We start from the raw sequence: 23,170 nt of genomic DNA, 5'->3' as shown, positions 1-23,170 counted from the left end.
CCCAGACCTTTCTTTAGAGTATACCTGGAACATCTACATGCATATCAAATGCATGTATAAATGTATAAATGCAATGTAAAAATAAGGGATGACTACATGTAGCCATTTAAAAAGGTGCAATGTGTAAGATGCAGCCATCATTTTTAGTTAAAAACATTAAAAACATGAGCTTACATTATCAACAGAATGTGAAGAGGTTACAGGGTTGACTATATTACAGATGTCTATGTTTGGTGATGCAGAGGCGTCTACTGAATTGAGCATGCTGAGCAGATCGCCCCGGCCCGTCCTGTAGTACCACTTGTACCTCGGGAGGCGATAGTGAGTCACTGTAGCGTCCAGTCTGTCCTCAGTCCACCATGAGAGGACCGAGAAGTAGAGCTGCCCCGAGAGCTCGGCATTATGCATCCAGGGTCCGTGTTCGTTCTGAATGTTTGTTTATTGGATGAAATCCAAAGTGGAAGAAACGAGAAAACGACTCACAACCCTTAGCTCGTCCTCCCCGCCATCGGGAGGCTGCTTCGCCAGGAGGACATGGGCAGACGTAGCAACCCCCGCTTAACAGTTAGCTTGATAACACATTTCATATTTAGAGGTAAGGCGTATGTAGTTTTTTTCCATTTATTTAATTGGTTTGGATGTTTTATCATGCTGTTTTTGTGTGTGTGTGTGTGGATGAACCATGGTTTGCCTGCTGGTGAGCACGATGTATGAATATGGTTTCCACTTTTCTAATATCCTGACCTGACGAAGAAGTCTTTAACAAACGTCTGTGGTGTGCAGGCGTTACCTTTTGCCTTTTTGATGCGTGTGTGTAATTAATCTTATTCAACTTCAAGTTTAAAAATGATAGAATCATTACAAAGTGAAGTGCACAAGTCTTTCAATAGCATAGAATCACGATGAAACCATATATTGAGATATCGTGATACACAAGAACAGCATCTAAATTGATACCAACTGAAATTTCTCAGAAAATCTGATTATTGTGCACTTAAATTCTTGATTATATGAGAAAACCCTCTGTATTTTATTCACGCTAGGGTGTAGAAAACCATGTTTCATATAGATGATTTATTTAACTACCCAAAAACATGCAATTTTGTGATAAATATTGTTATTGAAATATGGAATGACCTGTATTGTAAGAAGATGTTGGCCATTTTGCCCAGCCCTACTTCCAATTAGCCTCAGTGATAGTAGTGCTACAAACCACTTCATCATAAACACACATGCAGATTCATGAAAGAAGAAACAATCTTTATTAAGCACTTAATATCACTCAATATGTGCTTTTGCAGGGACAGTTGACCAACACGGTGCATTCATTTGGTGCATTTTAGTGAAGCATTACGTTTGTCATTTGATACTGAATATAAAAAATAACACCTTTATTCAATTGACACTCATATTCGATCAACACCTGTACAAGCTTTTGTCAAACTACAGAACTTGTCTGCCCAACTACTCTTCATCTATCGATGGCATTACAAACGGGTTCAGTTGTGTCTGGGAAGCAGTGCGAGTCGTTCATGTTAAAAGCAGACTAAAGTGTCTGAGGTCAAAGGTAAGCTCGCCGCCAGCTTTGCTCTCCAGTGCGTTGTCCCCGGTAATCAATAGACAGCTTTCAGGCTGTGAGTGCTGCATGCTGGAGCCACAACCACCAGAAGAACAGCGCCAAGTAGTGCTCCTGGATAGGTCCTTTCTCTGTGTGTGTGTGTGTGTGTGTGTGTGTGTGTGTGTGTGTGTGTGTGTGTGTGTGTGTGTGTGTGTGTGTGTGTGCGTGCGTGCGTGCGTGCGTGCGTGCGTGCGTGCGTGCGTGCGTGCGTGCGTGCGTGCGTGCGAGAGACTGCAGTGTTTATACAGTATTTTGCTTTACCTCAACTTGTTTGCGTTCATTTTTAATCTGAAGTGAACTGTAGTAAACAAAGAAAAGAGACCCCAACACACTAACAGTATGGCACGCCCTAGTAACTAGTAATAGCATTTGTAGATATTAATATTTGCTTTTTGATTAGATTTCCAATATCCATCATGCGAGTAGCAATTGTAATTAAAAGCGATCTACATGTCTCACTAGTCAAATTGTTCTTTCTTGATACCAACAATTCATTTCTTACTAATGGAAATGTTGATTGTAGATATCTTGAACCAATTACAACTTTTATCATCGACTTCTATTCAAACTCAATTACAGATTTCTGAAATGTCATTTTGACATGTTATTCCAAACCAACATATCCATAATGTAACTTCAACTATTTGCACTTCTGATTAAAGATGTGTACAACTCAATTCTCACCAGTCAAAATGTTAGTTGTGGATTTCAACAGTTTAATTCGTATTTGTGGTAATGACGATGCGTAGAATTGCTCATATATTACAGATATCATAATGGAATTCTAAAATTCAAGTCAAAATGTCATTATTGGATTGTCAGCTTGGAGTTCTACCTCGTGTCTTGTAGAATTACATTTCATATATCTGAAATACAATTGCAACAAGTGGAAATTATATTCTTACAAGTAATAAGTGCTTATATTTGAGATATCTACAATTGCTTTTATAACTAGTAAGATATCAAAAAAGTGAAATGAATTTAAAGATATCTGTAAATCAGTTTGGACTCGACGAAATGTCATTTCTACATGTGAACATATATTGTGACACATATTGTTTTACAGACATCATAAATTGCTACTCGTCAGCTCTACTGATTAAATGTTACAAAGGCTGGCCGTATATATATCAAAGCTCCCCATGGCCCGGTACACGGTGAGGTGGCTGCAATATAAGAAATGTAACGTGTGCACTAGTGCTCCTGGTAGTGCGCACTTGTGTTAGTGTGGCAGTCTACTTGGACTGACATCCCCAGGTAAGAGCTGAGGAGGTAGGTCAGCTTCCACTGCAGAGCACTGAAGAGGATGACGGAGGGACAGGATGAGAACATGTTCAGCTCAGACGTCTTCTAACTGCTGCAGGCAGCGCATTCATTTACCTCATCAGTACATAGGATCCAACGCACTGGTGTCAGTACACACACACCTGGTGCCTTCTAATGTTCTGACACCGGTAATGTTAGTACAAAACCTCTCTGCCTCTCGTGTCTTTTCACTTTGTGATCAACGATAAACACCCTAATGGTGACCTTTCCCCCCCAACTTCTGGTATTGTTGGAAACTCTGAATCCTTCAGGCTGATTTTGCACTCAAACCAAAGCTTGCCGAACATTAATTTGAATAACTTACATTAGTGGCTCACAAGATCAAATGCAGTGTACGGGATTAAAGGCACGTGCAGGGAATCGGATAAACGAATCACGGACGACGTGTATGATGCGTTTTAATGGTCTTATCCTTTGGTCTTCATGGAAACATGGTGGACTGCCATGTTACACAAACACAATTATCTAATTTGTCAGGAGGACCAATCTCAATCATCCTCACAGGATACACCAAATACGGGCTAAAAGAGCGCTGCTAACCAACAGAAGCTCGTTGTTCTAGATGATTAGTGCCACAGAGGTAAAAGCTGGAATCAGCGCCTCTGTGACCCCCCTCGCAATAACATCTGTACGCCTGAACAGCAAAACAGAATTCATGGGCACGGCTTGCCATTACAAGACCGAACGTAACCAAGGCCACCCCTCGTCACCGGAACACGGATGAGTCATCCTCCACCCTGGAACAGAAGCTACTTTGGATTTTGCAGAAAGATTTCATAAGTTATTTCTCAATTCTCACTATTCATTGAAGTGGCTGCTGTATGTATCAACTACAGACGCGTTTCCACCAAGACGTTCCTCGTCCTTTGGGTCCCGGGACTACGTTTCAAGTAACTATGAGGTTTACGGCTCCAAAGTGTTAACTGATGCATGTTGTAATGAATGAAGGGGAGGAGGAAAAAGTAAGAGAGTCTGTCTCCACGGTTATTTATTGGAAATAACTTTGAATTCTGTCATTGACAGCACCGCCGCGCTGTCTCTCTCTCTCTTCTCAGCTCGCTCACACAATCTCTCTGTAGAGAAGGCGACAGCAAAGCCTCACTTTACTTTGATGTCATCAAACAAAGACAAAAGCTCTCCCCTCGTCCTAAGTCGATACTAGCGCACTCCCTTGTTTTATGAATGAAGCGGCACTGTGTGTGTGTTTGACCAATCACCGACGGGAATTCCTGCCAACCCCAAAGTTCCTGTACTTCCAGAAAGTAGTGTATCCCGGCCAGAACCTGTTTGGAGGTAAAAATGTCCCCTAAACTTAACTAAGACCCTGGTCCCTGTGGTCCAAACGCAATGAGTTCCTTATTAACTTCCTAGTCCCTTGGGAAAGTTCCTGCGGTCAGAAAGAGGCTTCACACAGTGAGCACCATTACAACCTACTTTGAGAATGGGATTCTTCCCATGCTGCCAGAATAGTACCTGATTGAGACTGGTCGCAGCAGTTACTCCTGAGAGAGCTAGAGCACTACTTTGACTGCAGCGTTTGCCAAGATCCCCCTCCTCCCTTCAAATGTTTGACCTCGACTATACTGATTTGTCTCTGGAGGGGTGTTTTCACATTCCTGTTCTGAAGCAGGAGATGTCTGTGCTCTTCCCTAAAATCTGAGATTCAAAGTCAGAGATTTGTGTATTTTTTACGTTGTGTGGGAAAACCATGTTAGCAGAGTAGTTTTATATCCTTTAAAAAGTGTCTGGAGGGGAGCTTTACAAACCTTTTCCATTATATTTCCAGACAAACGTATCAAAGCAAGAACAAGGATTTACAACCTGAAGGCTAAACGCTCAACAGACCACCTGTTCTAGTCAGGCTGACCTCTGACCCTTCATGTGACCTCACGTCAGGGAGCAGGGCGACCAGTCACACTCTATACTGTCACTGTGGTACAACCATCAGTACGATGAAGTTAAGTACGACATATCACTACTGTCAAACAATAGCAAGAGACCTGATATGGCATATGTGTTGGGAGACATGAACCAACAATGGACAAACTTGTGTTCTATGCACTGCTGACTCAGTAGATATGAACTACCCTGTGTGTAATGTCAGTGCAGTCATGAGGAAGAAGACAGAAAGGTAGGAGGACACTCACTTCTTGAGAGCAGTGATGAGGTAGATGCTCTTGGGCAGCAGCAGGAAGACCTGGTCTGTGAGCACAGCATTAATGATCTTCTTGGCCACATACTCTGGATTCAGGATTGGCAGCAGCGTTGGCCACCTGATGAACACAAGAAAAAGGATTCAGAGAGAAAATAAAAAAATACAACTGTTAACAGCACTGAACCACCTACAAACAGTTATTACATTCACCTTCTCTTTGAAATATTACTACATGGCAAAGACATTTGAATCCCTCCTAAGCAGCTCAGAGTGTGTTGTTGTTGTTCTGTGTTGTTTAAAAGGGTACAAGTGTGAGGGGTGGAAAGTGACAGGACAGGTGCTGGCGTAAAGCATGTGTCCAGCTGGCTTCAGGGGCCTGTTGGACGGATGAGGGCAGACAAGTTTCCAAACACCTGTAAAACCTGACCCCAGGGCATCCGGATGTGTGTGTGTGTGTGTTTTTGTGTGCATGCATTTGTGTGTAAGGGCGGGTAAAAAAAACACAAAGACACTCAGTCCCAGTGTCTACAAGTCTCAGTGTCACCACAGAGACCTCGGGCTGGTGGCTCCTCTCTTGTTAGAGCGAGTTCTGTTTTGTGTTACTCAAAAGTAGGAAATTAGAAGATGCATTGGTTTCTAATGAGACATAAAACACCTCACCAATGTAGAGTTTCGGGAATAAGGGAGCGACTTGAATATAGGTTTGTGAGATAATAAAAGCTGTCTTTGCGACAGATAAGTCGTGACATCATTATAGGAGCAGTGCGGATTCCGTCCCGGCCGTGGAACAGTGGACCAGCTCTTTACCCTCGCAAGACTACTGGAGGGGTTCTGGGAGTTTGCCCAACCAGTCTACATGTGTTTTGTGGACTTGGAGAAGGCTTTCAACCGGGTCCCTCGGGGTTCTTGTGGGGGGTGCTGCGGCAGTATGGGTTGCCGGACCCGTTACAACGGGCGATCCGGTCTCTGTACGACTGCAGTAGGAGCTGTGTCCGCATTCTCGTCAATAAGTCAGACACGTTCCCGGTGGGTGTTGGCCTCCGCCAGGGCTGCCCTTTGTCACCAGTCCTGTTTGTGACTTTCATGGACAGGATATCTAGGCACAGCCGGGGGGTGGAGAATGTCAGGTTCGGGGGTCTCGGCATCGCCTCTGCTGTTTGCAGACGATGTGGTCCTGTCGGCCTCCCCGGATCGTGACCTCCAGCATTCACTGGGGCGGTTTGCAGCTGAGTGTGAAGCGGCGGGGATGAGAGTTAGCACCTCCAAATCCGAGACCATGGTGCTCTGCCGGAAACCGGTGGATTGCTCCCTCCAGGTGGGGACGGAGTGCCTACCTCAAGCGAAGGAGTTCAAGTATCTCGGGGTCTTGTTCACGAGTGAGGGTGAGATGGAGCGGGAGATCGACAGGCAGATCGGTGCGGCTGCAGCAGTAAAGCTTGGTGAAGAGAGAGCTGAGCCGGAAGGCAAAGCTCTCAATTTACTGGTCGGTCTATGTTCGAAAGACAAGTTTTGCACCACATCATAACGTCACCCCCTCTCACTCGCCTTAATAGTAAGTAAAGTCTCTTCTGTCTGTGTATTCTAATCCTACTGCTCTATGTCATGCTCCGTTACAATCTTCCTCTCGGTCCCTCTCCTTCTATACAGTCAGTTTCATTTCCCGGATTTATTTTGGTTCCGGTTTATTCCGTTGGAGGGTCCCTGGTCTTTCAGGGCTGTCATTCTAAATAAGACTGCTCCTAATAGACAGAAAGGAACTCTTACACCTACTCTGCCATGACAAGTAAGTTCATCTCACGGCGGTCTTCTGAGCTTTGGTCATCACAGCCGGATAATTAAGCCCACAGCCAGCACCGCTTAGTGGCAGATACACACACACACACACACACACACACACCTCAATGAACAAAATCTATAGGGAGCTATAAACGCTAAAGCCGAGGACTGACCATGATCTCAGAGAAAAGGGAGAGTTGAAGGAAAAATACATTTGAACCATTTGCATGATTCCTTAACAGTGACATGGCATTTTAAAAGAGCAGAACACAATAAATGGTGGAGGACAGTGTGATCAGAGCGAAGAAAACATAAGTGAGGGGAGATGGAGAGAACTTGTGTGATTGGTTGATTTGAGCTGAGGTGATGATGGCCAAACGTCTGAAGTCATCAGAGTGATGCAAAGAGAGACCAGAGACCTTCATCGTTATAGTCTGAGATGTGATTCGTGCGGATGGCTGCAGCTCTCTTCATAAATAAGGTTAGAGGTCACGTCCACGGTTGACTGCGTTCATCACAACTCGCCATTTTTAGGGTGCCAATACACGTTAACACAACTATGTTAATACAACTGTAATACTGTAACAGTTCGGGATGTCACGAGAACCGTTACTTTGGCACCAAGTCGTTAAAAAAATGATTCCGTAGCTAAGAACCGTCAGGGCTCCAGACTAAAGGTGTCGATAGAAAACGTGTGTGCAAAGCTAAATTATAACGTTATCATGTGTTCAGATGTAATCTTGTAAAATATATATTTTTTTGTGTTAAACTTGAATAAATCCAGTTGTTTGAAGGAGACGTTTTCACAGCAATATGAAATAGATATTAGTGAGGGAATTAGAAGAAAAACCAGTAACCAAAGGGGAATAAAGGAGTGTATGTTGGGACTTATGGGATTTATTGTTTGACTTTGTTGTTTTACCGCGTATCGAAATGTGACATCCCCAAAAACAATAACACTATAACAGTTCTAAACCCAAGTATACAGTCCTGTATTTCCTCACCACCTCCACTGGCATTTCTACAGGTCATGGTTTGATTGGTCCAGTTTGACATTAAATGTTGTCATGTTGTCAGTCCAAAATGTCTTTACCTCATCGTTTTCTCCTAGTAGACAATTTGTGTGAAATTGTAATACACATGAATTCTTGAGTTATGGCTAAAAAAAAAAAACGGTTTTGTGAGGCTACAGTGATCTTTCACCACCGAGTTCTACTCCGTTCATCCTGGAGTTCAGGTGCACTTTGGTGCCAATGTGAAGAAATTCCCTCCAGGCGGTCCTGAGCTATCTCGTTAACGGGAACGGACAGACGGACGGACAACCTGAAAACGTAACGCCTCCGGTCACGGCTGTCTCCAGCGTGGAAGCACAAAAAACAGCCAAACATCACGTGAAGAGACCTACTTGGTTTGACATCCGTCGAACATTCCAGTGTTGATGAAGTACGGGCACACAATGGTGGTCTTGATGCCATCCTTCCCGGTAGCCAGCAGCTCCAGACCCACAGACTCTGCAAATCCTACTGCTGCAAACTTACTGGCACAGTAGTCTGCAGGGAGAGGAGCAAAAAGTATTTTTACAAGTTAACAACTTATTCCCAGATACACTTGTGCTCACTCACTTGTGAAAGAACTATAAAAGCACACTAGATGTGAAAACACTAGGGCTGCTTGATGATGACAAAAAAAGCTCAGAATCATTTTTGATTAATACTGAGATGATTATACACACGACTACTCATTGACTATGTAGACTTCATGCATTCAGAAAGAAAAAAACATGTTTGCACATTTAGAGATAACGCATCAATCTGGTGCACTTTGAGCACAAAAAGAACAACTTTGACCTATTTAATCATAATCACACTGGTTGTATAGATATGAATGTTGATCAAAAAAAGTCACACCCACAAAGCAAAGTACGGACTTGTGAACTTTTAGAGTCTGGACTTGAAGTCTGGACTCCCAAGTCCAGAGAACGCAGTATGGACAGTTGGAACAGCAGCTTACTTGATGACATTACCACCTCAGCTGGTCTTGCTAAAGAGTTTAATCAAGAGCAAGAGAGGCAAAGTTCAAGGTGCCATGTTATGTAGGAGTAGTAGTTGTAGTAATTTGAATGCATACTGCATGCAATGGTACATACTTTGCGTCATCGTTTGCATCATCGTTTCAAAGAAAGCTGTTTTCCACAGACAGGACCGACTCGTGCACATTTACAGCCACCACGTAACGTGTGCTTATCAGAATACAGCATTTAGAGGTTAAGAAGTATCTTGTGCCGTGGTTACATCTATTACACAATCACTGATAAGGCACTCACATCTCTCTGACAAATATGGGTGAGAGGGCGACTCACTCAGAGTGATCTATTGACAGTAATATTCTCTGGTAAAGAACAGCTCGTCTGATGAAGTCAGCTGAAGCCTACACGCTGACAAATTCTCTCAAGATAAAGTTCCATAAAAGTCATTAAAGAGACAATTCTGATCGGGAAACAAAACTAGAACTGATGAAATAACATTTATATTTACAATCAACACTTGAAATGAAGACGGCACTTGCAAACACAAGGTAGTACAAAACGTAAACCATACTTTGGTGTTTCATTTTTACTTTTTGTTATTTTTTACAAAATGTACAAAAACACTGGCAACGCGGAACGTCTCGGGTAGATAAGAATAAATATGAAAAAAAAGTAAATCATACCCTCGAAACTAAAAAGGCAATCTTTGAATTGACATCAGTTACTAAACTTGTGTACAAGATATTTAGCTAAAGCTGAACTATAGAGGGAAGGTCCCAACATGAAGATGATCATGTTGAAATGTGTTCACATTCAATTAACATACCTTAGAGCGGTGGCTCTCAACCTTTTTCCACTGATGTACCCCCATGTGAAATATTTTTTCACCCAAGTACCCCCTAACCAGCGCAAAGCATTTTTGGTTGAAAAAAAAGCTCATCAGTGTCTGATTTATTGTCAACACTGAAGATTGCATTGTTTAGTTCAGGGGTCGGCAACCTTTACTATCCAAAGAGCCATTTTATCCTATTTTCACCAAATAAAATGGGTCTGGAGCCGCAGAAGCTATTTGATGTCACAGCTTCTAAAGTTTTGTATATAGTTATATTATATATACAAAAACTATAGTTTGTTGTATTTGTGAAATTATAGAACAAGAATAAAGACAATTCTTGACATTTTATTGCTACCTGTTTTGGATTTGTCTATTGATAGGGTAGCCGAGGGTTAATGTTGCACCAATAGCCTACTTTATGATAATAATAAAATAATAAACACGGGCCGTAAGCAGAGAACACTAGGCAACTTGCACCAAAACTATCTCGACTGATAAACAGCACTAGTGGTAAGACAAAACTATTATACATTTTGGGATGAACTGTCCCTAAATCATTAGGAAACGGGTGATTACTTTTCTGTCCATCGATGAAATCCTGCAAACTGACGTCATAACACAGACCCGGAGTTACAACATACACATGTAGCACAGCAGAGTTAGAACATATCTATCTGTACAGGAAGAACGGGACACAGACTGTTTCACTATAATAAAGATAGGATAAACGGTTGAGATCCTCCTTTACACAGAAAAACTAACTACAGAGTTGAAGAGACTAAAGACACACATGCTCCAGTGTACAGACACTCTTGGAGGGACTGATCACACAGAAACGCTTCAAAAACGTCTCGGGCAAAGCGTGTCGGGGAGCAGGGATGCACCTCATATGTGATCAAGGGAAAAGATGTTGGTCAATGTCTCAGTCTGTCCTTCTAGACAGTAGCCTACCTTAAACTACCACGCCATGAGATATGAATACCCCCTTCCCTCTAACAGTCCAACAGCTAACTAGCTAGCCACCCCTACCACATCTACTGGCATGAAAACAGGCAGGAGGCGCTAAATTAGTTAAGTCTGCGTCTTGCTTCAAATCATTGTTTGTCTGGGCCAAGTGGGACATTGGCGCTGAAAAGGCGACGATAACTTTTATGTATCTAAAAACCAGGCCGTCATGTGTCGGGGACTAAATGGAATCAAGCCGATGTCAAGCTTTTGCTTTTATGTTGTAATAAAAAAACGTTAATAAACTTTCGACCACATTTGTCGTGACGCGGCATCAAAACAGGAAGGCAGTGGTAAAGTAGTAAAGCCCGCCTCTTGTTTGATTTGATTGGTTGCCTGGGCCAAGTGTGACATTGACGGGTGATGCGACTCTGTGCCTGGCGCCGAAAAGTTGAGAATATCAATGTGATCTTCTATGTGCATCTAAAAAAACAGCAGAAAATTGCAACACGCGGGAACAAAAGAGGGACGCTGGGCCATAAGTGGATCGGGGCCTACCATAGCGTAGTGTGTGTGTTCAGCCACTCAGAGGAACACCAAACTACAAGCTTTTATCAGCTCATTTCAGCCAATGTCATTTTACAGGACCGTTCATGCCGTCTCTCTCTGAATACACGATGCAGCACGAGGGATCAACCATCATACTAAAGCATAAATAGGCCTACATGGTCTCATTAGTGAGAGGCGTCACGTCGGAGGACCGCTCTGCATACATTGGTCAAGTGTCCAACACTTCTCTTTATTAGTCAGCATATCCTGGTCTAGTTATATGAATCTTACCCACTGTGTCTGTCTCTTTCATATTGTTTGGACTTGGGATATTTCTTTCTTCATTTTGTTTTGTAAGTTTCCAATTCCCAAAAGTAACACCAGGCACTTTATACAGAGTATTATAGATGACTGTTTAATACCATAGAGTTTTCATATTGCAATGAGCAATGGCTCCAACCAAGTGCAATTATTCTATGGTGGCGTTTGTTTATGCGGAACATTTAATACGTTTTTAAAACGCAGAATAATCTGCTTATTAGCAGTTCAATCAACCTGCTTCCTCTAAAATTGGGTCGCTATAATTTAAGTAATTTCATCTTGAGTATCAACAAAGTCAAGTCTAATGCAATATTCATATTATTCAAATATAATTATACAACATATCATTGTATAATACAGCTACAACGCACAGTCAGTGGTAAACGGACGTATGAATTATAGCCAGTATTATAGAAATATATTTATAGAAGTTTGTTTCATAGTTTCCTTAATTGTGTTTCCATCATAAAATATGGATGGTTCACTCAAGTAGTCTTCAACTAAAATAAAAAATAAAGTGCCATCAAATATAGGAAGCCATCAGTTCACCAGCTATATATCCATTTATGAACACATAACTTTAACTATTTTCTGGTTGAGACCAGAGGAGAACTTTTAGGATGGATGGTAAATAGAGTGCATTTATTTCAAGATTTTCTACCTTACCAGATATCATTCACACACGCCACTATAATGAACGCCACTAGTGAGGTTGTTAATTTGAAATTATAACAAATATCAGTCGTGTCTGTTATGTGAATTTATTCACAAACAACATTTGTTACATTGTTGACCTGAAACACAACAGATGTATTAACTTTGAATGAAAGACGTTTGGGACGTCATGATAGCAGAAATGTAGTGGTAGATACCAATACCAGTGAAACCCCATGATTCTCCATTCCAAATTTGTTACCAAGGTAAACAAACTAAACAATCAATACTCATGTTATGCAGCTAAAGAGGCATAAGAGTCATAATTCCCTCTACTATTTATTTCATATTGCTGTGAAGACAACTGTATTCAAGTTGCTCCGGAGCAGAACAAGCTACGTAGCTAACTAGCCAGCCTGCCGCTCTGTTCCAGGCGAGCTGGGCCAAAACTTCAACATACAAATTTTAATCCAATTTCAATCTTCATATACATAAAAGATGCGGAAGTGTCTTAAAGCTGCATTCTCTCTAATGACCATCAGGGGGCGACTCCTCTGGTTGTATAGAAGTCTATGAGAAAATGACTACTTCTCTCTTGATTTATTACCTCAGTAAACATTGTAAACATGAGTTTATGGTCTCAATCTCTAGTTTCAAGTCTTCTTCAATACAGCATGATGTTCATTTAGTAAATGATGGTCCATTTAGAGTCAAACAGACCATAAAGCAGGGGATGCTTCAGGGCGGGGCCCCTGGGGTCCTGCGATCGCTAATATAGAAACAAAACTGTTGTGTTAATCTGGATTCTTTTACTTAAATCCCCCTCAGACGCTCTCGTCATGTGCAGCACTCTCCGATCATGAACGTGAATAGACATTTCGTCTGCAGTTATTATGAGTTCTCCATATAAATTATTCATATCTTTTCAGATTGTTGAGAATGCTCTGTAGCCCATTGTACATCCCTGGAGACATTCAGAGCCCAGTGTTTGTTCCGAGGGTCCGTCAGAGTAGCTTCAACTCAGCCTGTAATAACTGTCCCCTGGTCAGTGGATGCTAATCGTAGCTCATTGCGCTCTGGGTACACGAGCTGTAAACTCATCCTGGGGTTTTAAACCAGCAGTGTTGTGAGTAATGCAACCTCTGGGCAGAACAAGGTAAACAAGCCAGCAGGCAGCAGCTCAGGTGAAATATTCCCACCGACGAGAGTGTCAGAGGGGGATTCAGGCAAAAACATCCAGAACAACACAACAGTTTTGTCTCTATATTAGCGACATGAACCTGGTCTCTAATGTCCCGCTGTTATTGTTCCAAACGGCTTTGAAACTTCTGCATTTTGATCATGTTGGGTTTGAAGAGAGGCTGCCTCTCCTCTCCACAGATTTACTAGATGATACAGTAGGACACTAAAGAGCATCTGAACACGTTAAGTGAATAAAAGCCATTTTCACTTCAGTGTTAAGTGCTTCACTTTAGTCGATGCCAGAATTCTGAAAATGTGACGGGACTCGTATTTTTCTACAGCACCACAGGTACCAGGGGGGCTGCATCTAAAATCTGAAAGGAGCCAGTTAACTCTTGACTATTAGTCTTTTGGAAAACCAAACCAATGGGGGTGGTAAATGGACTGCACCTATAAAGCATTTTTTCTAGTCTTAACAACCATTCAAAGCGCTTTTTAACACAAGCAAGCATTCACCCATTCACACACACACACACACATTCATACACTGGTGGTAGAGGTTAGCATACAAGGTGCCTGTTTTTCCGTGTGTAATACATTCACATGCATACTCTCATCAATTTGGGATTTTCTATCCTGCCCTGCCCAAAGACACTTTGACATGTGGACCACAGGGGCCAGGGATTTAACCACCAACCTTCAGATCAGTGGACGACCACCCTAAATCCTGAGATAATAGCAGTACTTAATAAATTTGGCCCCAGCATGCCCCCACCTGACATTTCCAGACAAAGCACCCTAACGCTACATTGTGAAAAACAAATCCATGTGGAAATCAACAGGAGAGCTAGTTAACGTTAGCTGTTGGCAGCAAAGTCCTGCATGGCTAAATAACAAACCTAACGGCTAACGTTAACTGAGGTTGCATTGAGATACATTATGATGTGTTCAAGCTCTTCTTAGTAAAAAAATGTTGTTGCAAAGGTACATTATACTGATATATTCAAATGTAATCTTAAAAAATTAAGTGAAAATGTAAAAAAGCGTTGGACACTAAAAATGGCAGTCTGACCATTAGACTACCAATTTTCACCCTGATTTTTTTTAACTTTTCCTACGAACCAAAAGAAGCTGTAACACAAGTGACATGCATGATATGGTCATTAGGAGGAAACACACACCTGCCAATCCATTGACTCCTATGAGTCCAGCAGAGCTGGAAATGCTGACAAGATGGCCGTGATTGTTGGCGATCATGGCAGGAAGGAAGGCCTTATAGGTCTGAGCAGAGACACAGGAAACACATTAACCATCCGGCTAAATAGAAAAACCTAAACATGGAATTTCATTTGCATGAACTATCTAAATCATTTTACAAAAAAAAATTGTCAAATCTACATTTTGTTTCAAAAACTTTCAACTGCAAATGAACTTTTGCTCAGTTGTCATCATGTGACCTTAGTACAGTGGTTCCCAAACTTTTTCTGTCAAGCCCCCCTTTGATGATATAGGAACATTGTAAGCCCCCCCACCGCACCCGACCCCAAATGGGTCGTACCTTTTTTGTTTTGAATTAATTGCATCATAATATATAAACTCTGAAATATTAGTTTTTCTTTCTAAAATAAGTACATATCACTTCACCTTTCCACTTCAGTTTTTGTTCAGTTTGTTCTACTGAAAAAAAACAATAATAAAATCAATTTCCCAAAAGATTGGACTTTAGATTGCTTTCAAGTAGTAATTTCAGACATATTAATTGCATTACATTCTTGAATATATTTAACTTCAAATGTTAAAATTGAAGTTAGGAACAGTGCAACAACTTACATTTCCCCATTTAACAGGTTTTTCAAACTGAATTAGTGTGCAAGAAAATAAAGAATCCTACATATAGAATAATGATAATAATATTCATTTGTAAATAAAATTAACTTAATTTCTTTTAAGTGCAAACAACTTATATGTCCCCACATTTAACAGCAGGTTGTCTCAAACAAGAAAATAACATATCCAGCAATGATTGATGTGGATTTACTTTGTTCTGATTGCCTTTAATAAAAGCTTTTTGTGACATACAAGAGTGACACAATTTAGTTTACCCAACTCTTAAGTTCTTTAAAACTGAATTATAAACAAGATGTGCAAGCTACTCAAGCTTTTTCTGCATGGATCATATTCTTTAAAAAAATCATATTCATATTCCTACATATCAATCAGTGAGATAGTGTTTTATTTTGAAAAATTACCGGATGCTCTATCCCTTTTTGGTGTCTGACCTCCTGTCTGGGTCGATCTGCTCTGTGCAGCTTGACGCGATAAACCCGACCCGTGGGCATTGCACTTCACACGCTTCATTGAGGCAGAGGTACTGCCTCCTCTCTGTGCTTTATCACTGCCGTTTAATGTCAGATCAGCAATATAATAAGTGTCTACAAATATTACAGTGGTGACAAACAATGAGAAAGCAAAAGGCACGTGCTCAACCCAGTTTGTGAGGGATTGCGCAATCTGAGATGAGGCACATCTTGTCGCTGCCTCACCTCACGCGTCTCCTCTGTTTGAACAGGACATGCGCAAATTCAGCGATTTTGATTATAAAAATGCTTGAAATCTTACAGAAATTACATTTATAGCACAGATCAGTAGAGAAATGTTAATATTTATTTTATAATTATTTGTTTTTTACTTTTCATGATGACATCCCTGACCGCACATCCCTGTAGTTCCACTGCGCCCCCCCCCCCCCCAGTTTGGGAACAACTGCCTTAGTATATAACTAACAGTACAATACTGACTGATCTGCCTCTAAATCCATATGCTTAACCAAGAGAAGGTATCCATGAGAGAAGCTAATGTGTGTGGTGATGTTCTAGCCGTCTGCTGAGTCTGACTGACCCAGAAGTGAGCCATGGTGTTGACCTCCACCGTCTTCTCAATCAGGGAATCGGGAGCGTCCATGAACTTCTTTCCCGTCACGATGCCAGCGTTGTTCACCAGAATGCTGACATCACCCACCTCTCGCTTAACCTGCGTGGAGCAACAGGAAAATGTCCGTCACGTATGATGCAATCACATTTCTGTCAAAAGATGCTCCCGAGGAAAGAAGGAAATCCCAAAACAGGCACATAGAAATGTTACCAAGCTGAAGCCTGTTGAGACCCTGAATGGAGTCACCACTTCTGTAGAAAGAGGACATTGCCCAGTCCCACTATAACCAACTAAATTATAAAATCTGCATCGTTTCCCCTTTGATTGAAAAATGCTTCGACAAAATAAAAATAAAAACACATTACTTGATGTTGACTGATCTTTTTTATCTAAATGTGTACATTTATTTTCCTTGTTGTTGGTCTGCAGATCATAGCTCTGTCTGGTAACTGCATATAGCAAACACCATAACAGACTTTTCAGTCTGTCATCAAGTGACTCACAGAGTTGTTATTGCTCAGCTATAAAGGAGAGGCTGCTACCCGGATGTTTTGTACACTGCCCTTTACTAATAAAGAGGACAGATGTTTGTGTACTTTGTGTGGTAGTGTTGTATAGTTTGCACTACAGCTTTTTACTGATGACTCCCAACAGCTTTGTCTTTGACTATTAATCTTGACCCCAGGGTGTAAAGACGCCCCGTTGTCTGTTATGTACTAAACACAGGAAGAAGACGAGGAGGCGCTCGACACCGACGACGTATTTTACACTGATAGCTGGAAGGCGTTTGCCTCCTAACAGTAGGCTTGTCGAGAGACACTAGAAGTCCGTTTAATATTTATTCATTCAGTTTTCAGCTGATGAATCAGGGCTGTGCTCTCGTTCAATGTTAGTTTTCCCTCTTTTCATTGACACAAACGTCTAGAGCAGACAGGCTGTGCCACACTGTGCCGGTTCATGCTCCTGTCTTTTGTGGACTGAATGATGTCACTTTATGAAAACACCTTGCATGCGATAATTAAGATGCTGCTGTTTTAAGTGAACCGTGTCGGTGGCTGTTGAGATCCTGCTCTCTGTACTCTCACTACAGCCCACATACAGTCAATGAAGTGTCTACGCACGCACACACACACGCACACACACGTGCGCACGCACGCACGCACAACCTGTTCATTGTACAGGAGATGGGCGGTGCTGATAAAGCGTGCATGATTTACATACTACCGAGCATGGACAAACAGTTCACTGATCCTCAGGTCTGGCCACGCCCGTCAGAAAACTTTGAAGCAATGCATGTTGTGGGTTAACCAATAGTTCTAACACTGCATTTTTAGCGGTTAAGTAGCCAGCTTTAGTTCATGCTTATCGTAGGATTACAGCTAGATTCTAGATGGAATTAGATTGTTACAGTTAGCAACACTTTGCTAGCTACCATAACCCGATATCAGCTGTTTACCTCAAGTTCATTGGTTAATGGTTCGTTGGCATACAAAGTTTATCCTCTGTTATTGGACTTATCGTTTAGTTTACTCACGATAACTATAGAACATTTAGAAAAGAAAAGTAATTCTAATTCGTAGTGTGAATCTTCACTGGCCTCTCGAGTCACCTGTCAGCGCTTCAATGCAGCACATCCTCACTATTCTATTTTTTTCATCAGTTAAAACAAGCAGTCCAATAAATCTGAACTTCTCTAGAAAGTGCTTTCAAAAACCAGATCAATCATGTAAAAAGCATCACCTGTTAAATAGCAGTATGTGTGTGAGCATCCTCCTTCTGCACTGCATCACAAGAGTGCTGTAATCTACACAGCAGCTCTATGACAGCACACTGAATGCTGATGGGAGTTTTACACTGCAGGCATTAGCCTAGCGGCTAGCAGACTTTCCCTCACTCGCAGCTCTTTGTACTCTTACCTGGTGCACTACAATCTCACTCAGAACAACACCACGGCTCAATTTCAGCCCAACATTGTTGAATCAGAGCAGCTAATATTGGTAGTGAGAGCAACAAGCTAGTGGACTGCCGAGTGTTTGAAGGTCGTCTCTCTGCTCCGCACACACTGTCCCTCTGTGAAACAGAGCTCAGAGCCTGAGAGTAAAGACATTTCAACACCTCTAATAACAATGCTATGAGTCAAATCTGGTTTTGCCAAATAGATTACTGATTCTGAATATCACGGTTGTCGTCAATACCAGTATTTCGTGGCACTCCTAATCTGCTAACAATGAATGGTAGCTAGCTAAACTAAAAAGCCTGTATCGAGCGAGGTCCTTCCTTAGTTCATTCAGACAATATGTCAGGAAGTGCTTCAGCTGTCTGCAAAGGATACAAAAAGCAATGTGACCGTCTTGGTATGTAGCATCCACAACTTCACGCTAACGCCCCCTTAAGTAGTTGAAGATGTTTGAAGGTATAGTTCGGTCCATGTGTATTTAAACACCGACACTATTTATTCATGATTACAGAAGCCCTGTGATGTAGCATCTCATATTTCTGGAGGAGGGACGGCGAGATGACGGGCTGCTCAGTCTTAGAAAACTACACATTTAAGGAACAACTTCTCTCTCTGGACACATTATATAACACAATCTGTTGATTGCAACTGGTTACCTTGTATATTTTTTGCAATAAAACAAAACCGCCCACGTAATAAGTAATCCTACATTACTCATGAGGCATCAACATGAATTACGAGTTATTTTCAGACGGATAGCGCTGTTTGTTTGATCATTAGACAGTTGGTCTCAACAAAGCCAGGTCTTTTATTTCATAATGTTGCCTAAGCCAACATTCTGTTTATGTATTCATTTGCTTATATCCCCACATATGAACTTATTAGTTTTCATGGGCTTTCACAGTAATATATTTGAGGTGATTTAACATTCTGTCGCTATTTTCATTTCAATAAAAAAATAATAATCTTCAAGTCAGATTTCATTAGACAATAAAAATGTAGTAAAGTACGTTATGTAAATAACGACCGGAGATTTGACTTTTTTTGTAAAACGTACTTGACTTTGTGTACTCCTGACTGAACGGGTTGCAGTGAACTAATGAGGCCAACAGGGGCCCAGTAGGGTACCCAGAAGGCACAGCTGTAATTGGTGGAGCAGACACCCTTACCTGGTCAGCCACTCGGTAGACCTCGTTCTTGTCGCTGCAGTCACACAGGTAGTGGTGGACTCTGCTGGCTCCGCTCTCCTTGGCCAGCCTGGCCGTCTCCTTCATCCCGTCCTGGTTGATATCCCACAACACCAGCACAGTGCCAAGAGCCGCGAACTCCTGAGCCATGAGGCGGCCGATCCCGCTACCGGACCCCGTGATCAGCACCACCTCACCCTCGATGCTCTTTTTCCTTCTGGGCACGAAGAGGTGGACGAAAGATTCCACATTGTACCAGATGGACAGCAGGAGGACTTGGAGGGTCTCCAGGAAGAAATTCATGATGGATCTTGGAAGGAAGGAAGGGAAAGACAGAAAACACGTTAGAGAGAAATAGAAGAGAGTAGGGCAGGGATGACGTATTTTTGTAGGCCAACCAGGAAGTTCGCATGGCACTGGTTCCATCCACAAAAATGGTTTTGGATTACTGCAGAGAACAATCTCTGTGTCAAACAAACGTTTATGATACTCATGTTTCGTTCGTCAAAATAATCTTTACAAATCAAGACAACTTTTATGATTTTTCAAGCGTGAATGCAATCACGCATAAGTAAAATGCTAACGCTAGGCTGTACACCACGGTCGCCTGACGTCACGTCTCCACCACTAAGCTAAAGGAGGACTGGTGTTCTAGTGATGACGTGTAGTCTCAATTAGCCACTCCTTGGTAACCGCCTCTTTTACAACACGTTAAAGCTTCCAAAGCAGGGGTCCCCAAACTTTTTCCTGTGAGGGCCACATCACTGAACATATCGTTTGACCTAGGGCCGCACGATTATGGGGGGGGGGGGGGGGGGGGGGGGGGGGGTGCTACGTGCGTGCTACTCGCAGGTGAGCGACTGTTGCATCGTGCGCGCGGATCGGGGCGGAACACCGCCGTGCGCGATACAGAGAGCAGGGGAATTGAAAACGGCGACCATGTAGTGGCCGACATGACATGCCGGCGTGTAAATAAATTAAGCACAAGTACTCGTCCTTCAAGCTCCCGTCTCTCTGCTCTACTACTTCTTCTACTCTTCTACTTCTACAGGGTGCGCGCATGACAGCTCTCATCTCGTTCGCCCCCTGGTGGTTGGCTGATTCAGGAAGCGTTAAAATTCGATTAATTGTGCAGACTGAAAAAAAATCATAATGCGTCTCTGGTATTGTTCAGGGGGCCGGACCAAATGTGGAGGCGGGCCGCATCCGGCCCGCGGGCCGTAGTTTGGGGACCACTGTTCTAAAGGGAGGTATCTACTGATGTCGAAAAAAACTCTTAAAGTATGCGTTATCCACAAAACATATTTCAGGCATCTAACCAAAGACATTCCGCAGCACTCTATGATGAACAAGTGATACGATTACATTTTTGTATAATAATGATGTTTACTTTTTCTACTCTCAATCAATAATTGTTGATTGTTGTTTTGGTTAGCAATCAATTGCTACTTCCACTGACAATGTACCTTAGTGATGGGTCAAACAGTTTCCCATGGACCATTTTTTGTCTGTGCGGGTTTGTCTACTGGTCTGAGACCAGCGGGGTGTGCGAGAGTAATTTGTTGTTTGGTATCTTATCTTATCTCGTGCTTTGACAAGCGGACGGGAGGAAACTGGGATCAAACTGCCGATCTTCCGATAACAAAAACTGGGCAGACACTGTGGTGTTTTTCCCCACATGGTACGTTGTGTTAGCTAATACGACACATTTGAATCTGGCTTTGAGCGTGGTCAGAACCTGTGAGTGTGCTCACTGTAGAATTAATCAATTGATCAGCCACAACCATAGACTGTATAAGAAGTGGACGTAGTCATCGTGACGTCACCCATTGGTTTGTGGACTGATGTTTTAAAGCCTCGAGTTCAGCGATTTAGTCATCGCCATCTTGGAATACGGTCGTCGCCATGTTGGTTTTTTTCGCAACCAATGAAAAGAAGTTAGCAGATTTGCAATGCGCAGTCGGCTCCATTAGCAGCAGCAACCTGTCAGGCCCACCACTGCACAGTACTGATTAAACTGAGTTTTTGACTGTTGAACTTGGATAAAACAATAAAATGAACCAACTAATGTAAGTGTTAAATAAACTTAAAACAAAGCATAAACTCTCTGGGACATATTTAATGAGAACAGCTGTTATTTAAAATGTTATCTACAAACTAAATTAGAGATGCATGGTGGGAGTTTTCTGTTAATTGTTTATTGTCTTGTCATTTTAGCACTAGAATTAAATATTTGCACGATGGTCTACTAATATCTTAGATGTTAAATCTAGACTTACTTCTGCATATATACATTACATTCACTTATTGATTTAATTCAATCACTTATTACAGGTTTAAAAAAAACGAATTCAGCTCAGAACTAAGCTTAAAACTTGGAATCTTATTGAACCCAATAAAAGCACAGCTCCACAGCAGGCGAGTGATGGGCGTTAAGGTTTCTGTGAATAGCGGTAACTTGAAGTGCTAAAACGCGTGGAAACACACGGTTATTTAAGCAAAAAACACGCACTGAGTGCATGTTCTGGGGAGTTAACCTGGATAATAAACTTTATTTTAATACATTTATCAGTTATCTCTGCGCGATAAACTAAAGACAAACAACGTGTTTTTTTCACAAGAAAGCGGGAGATAGGTGACACAGGACCTAGCTCGATAATGCGTCCGTTTATTCGAAATTGAGATTCTAACTTACCAAGACAGAAGTCCAGAGAGCTGCTGACAATGTCCCGCGGGCAACCAGAGTAACGTTATCGACTTATCAAAGAGACCTTTGCTCACCACATAGGCTAACGTTACGACACACTCCGCTCCAACCAGACGTGTGTGCTTGTTCGGAAGTTGATAAAAGCAACATTAAAGCTCCAGGAGCCGGTGAACGTACCGTGATGTTTGGCTGACTTCCCCGGATAAGGCTCGACCGTTCCTATAGCCTCAGGAGACACAAAGCAGGTTAACACATCAGACACAAGCAGAACGCTCCTCGATGGGGAGAAGCCGGATGTGTCACGTGACATGCAATCAACCACTCCCGGACCCGCGCGTCTCCTCTGCCACGCGAGGTATTCTGGGACTTGGAGTGTGTATGTTTTTTCACTTTTTTTATTTAACACTAGAGCTAAATACAAAACACATGACAGTTATAAATCAGTTTAAGGATTAGCAAACAGTAAAAGATAAACAAACATTACAAGAGTGAACAAATATAACAATTAGTAATCTTTAAGATTGTATTGCTTTTTATGTAGTTACTGATGAAATTTCCTCTGAAACACAAAATAACTTTACAACATTTTACTGGATAATCTGCATTTGTAACTCACATTTGACTGTTAAAATTATAAATAAGTAAGAAATGACCAGAAATGTGAATGTATTAACTCACTGTTTCTAGCCAATAAAACATGATGTGAATCAACCAGCAGGCGTGAAGTTTGCCTCGTGACGTACTTTGAATGACAACCCTCTTATTTGCATAATAAAGAGGAAACACATGAATAGATGTATAAAGAAAATAACACAGAAATAAATATGTTTGGGAAAATAGATTGATTTGAACGTCTTCAGGCTCTTTCCTCACAAGATGAGAAGTCATTTCATATAATCTATTTAATCGTTTTTGTCAAAACAGCTTCAATGACAAAATCAAATATTTGATGAATAAATGAATAAATATTCTCTGATTTCATGTTTATTGTTTGTTCCATC

General features: G+C 41.8%; 1 protein-coding gene across 2 annotated transcripts in view; it reads right to left on the bottom strand.

Moving 5' to 3' along the window:
- Positions 1 to 22,440, bottom strand: part of sdr16c5a (short chain dehydrogenase/reductase family 16C, member 5a) — a 32,775-nt gene extending 10,335 nt beyond the window's left edge. The window contains exons 1-6 of one of the 2 annotated variants that reach the window (XM_079173881.1): positions 22,347 to 22,440; positions 19,445 to 19,772; positions 16,286 to 16,417; positions 14,569 to 14,668; positions 8,281 to 8,425; positions 5,092 to 5,217 (exon numbers count right to left, since the gene is read on the bottom strand). In XM_079173881.1, the coding sequence (XP_079030007.1) occupies positions 5,092 to 5,217; positions 8,281 to 8,425; positions 14,569 to 14,668; positions 16,286 to 16,417; positions 19,445 to 19,765 (824 nt within the window). In that variant the 5' untranslated portion in view covers positions 19,766 to 19,772; positions 22,347 to 22,440. Of the gene's footprint in view, positions 1 to 5,091; positions 5,218 to 8,280; positions 8,426 to 14,568; positions 14,669 to 16,285; positions 16,418 to 19,444; positions 19,773 to 22,157; positions 22,325 to 22,346 lie in introns of those variants that run through there. The other variant, XM_079173882.1, reaches the window with a different exon arrangement.
- Positions 22,441 to 23,170: the final 730 nt, after the last annotated feature.

The sequence above is a fragment of the Pholis gunnellus genome (assembly GCF_910591455.1).
Source record: "Pholis gunnellus genome assembly, chromosome: 14".
NCBI classification, from domain to species: domain Eukaryota; kingdom Metazoa; phylum Chordata; class Actinopteri; order Perciformes; family Pholidae; genus Pholis; species Pholis gunnellus.
Note: the sequence above shows the minus strand (reverse complement) of the source record. Positions and strands in the feature narration are given on the sequence as shown.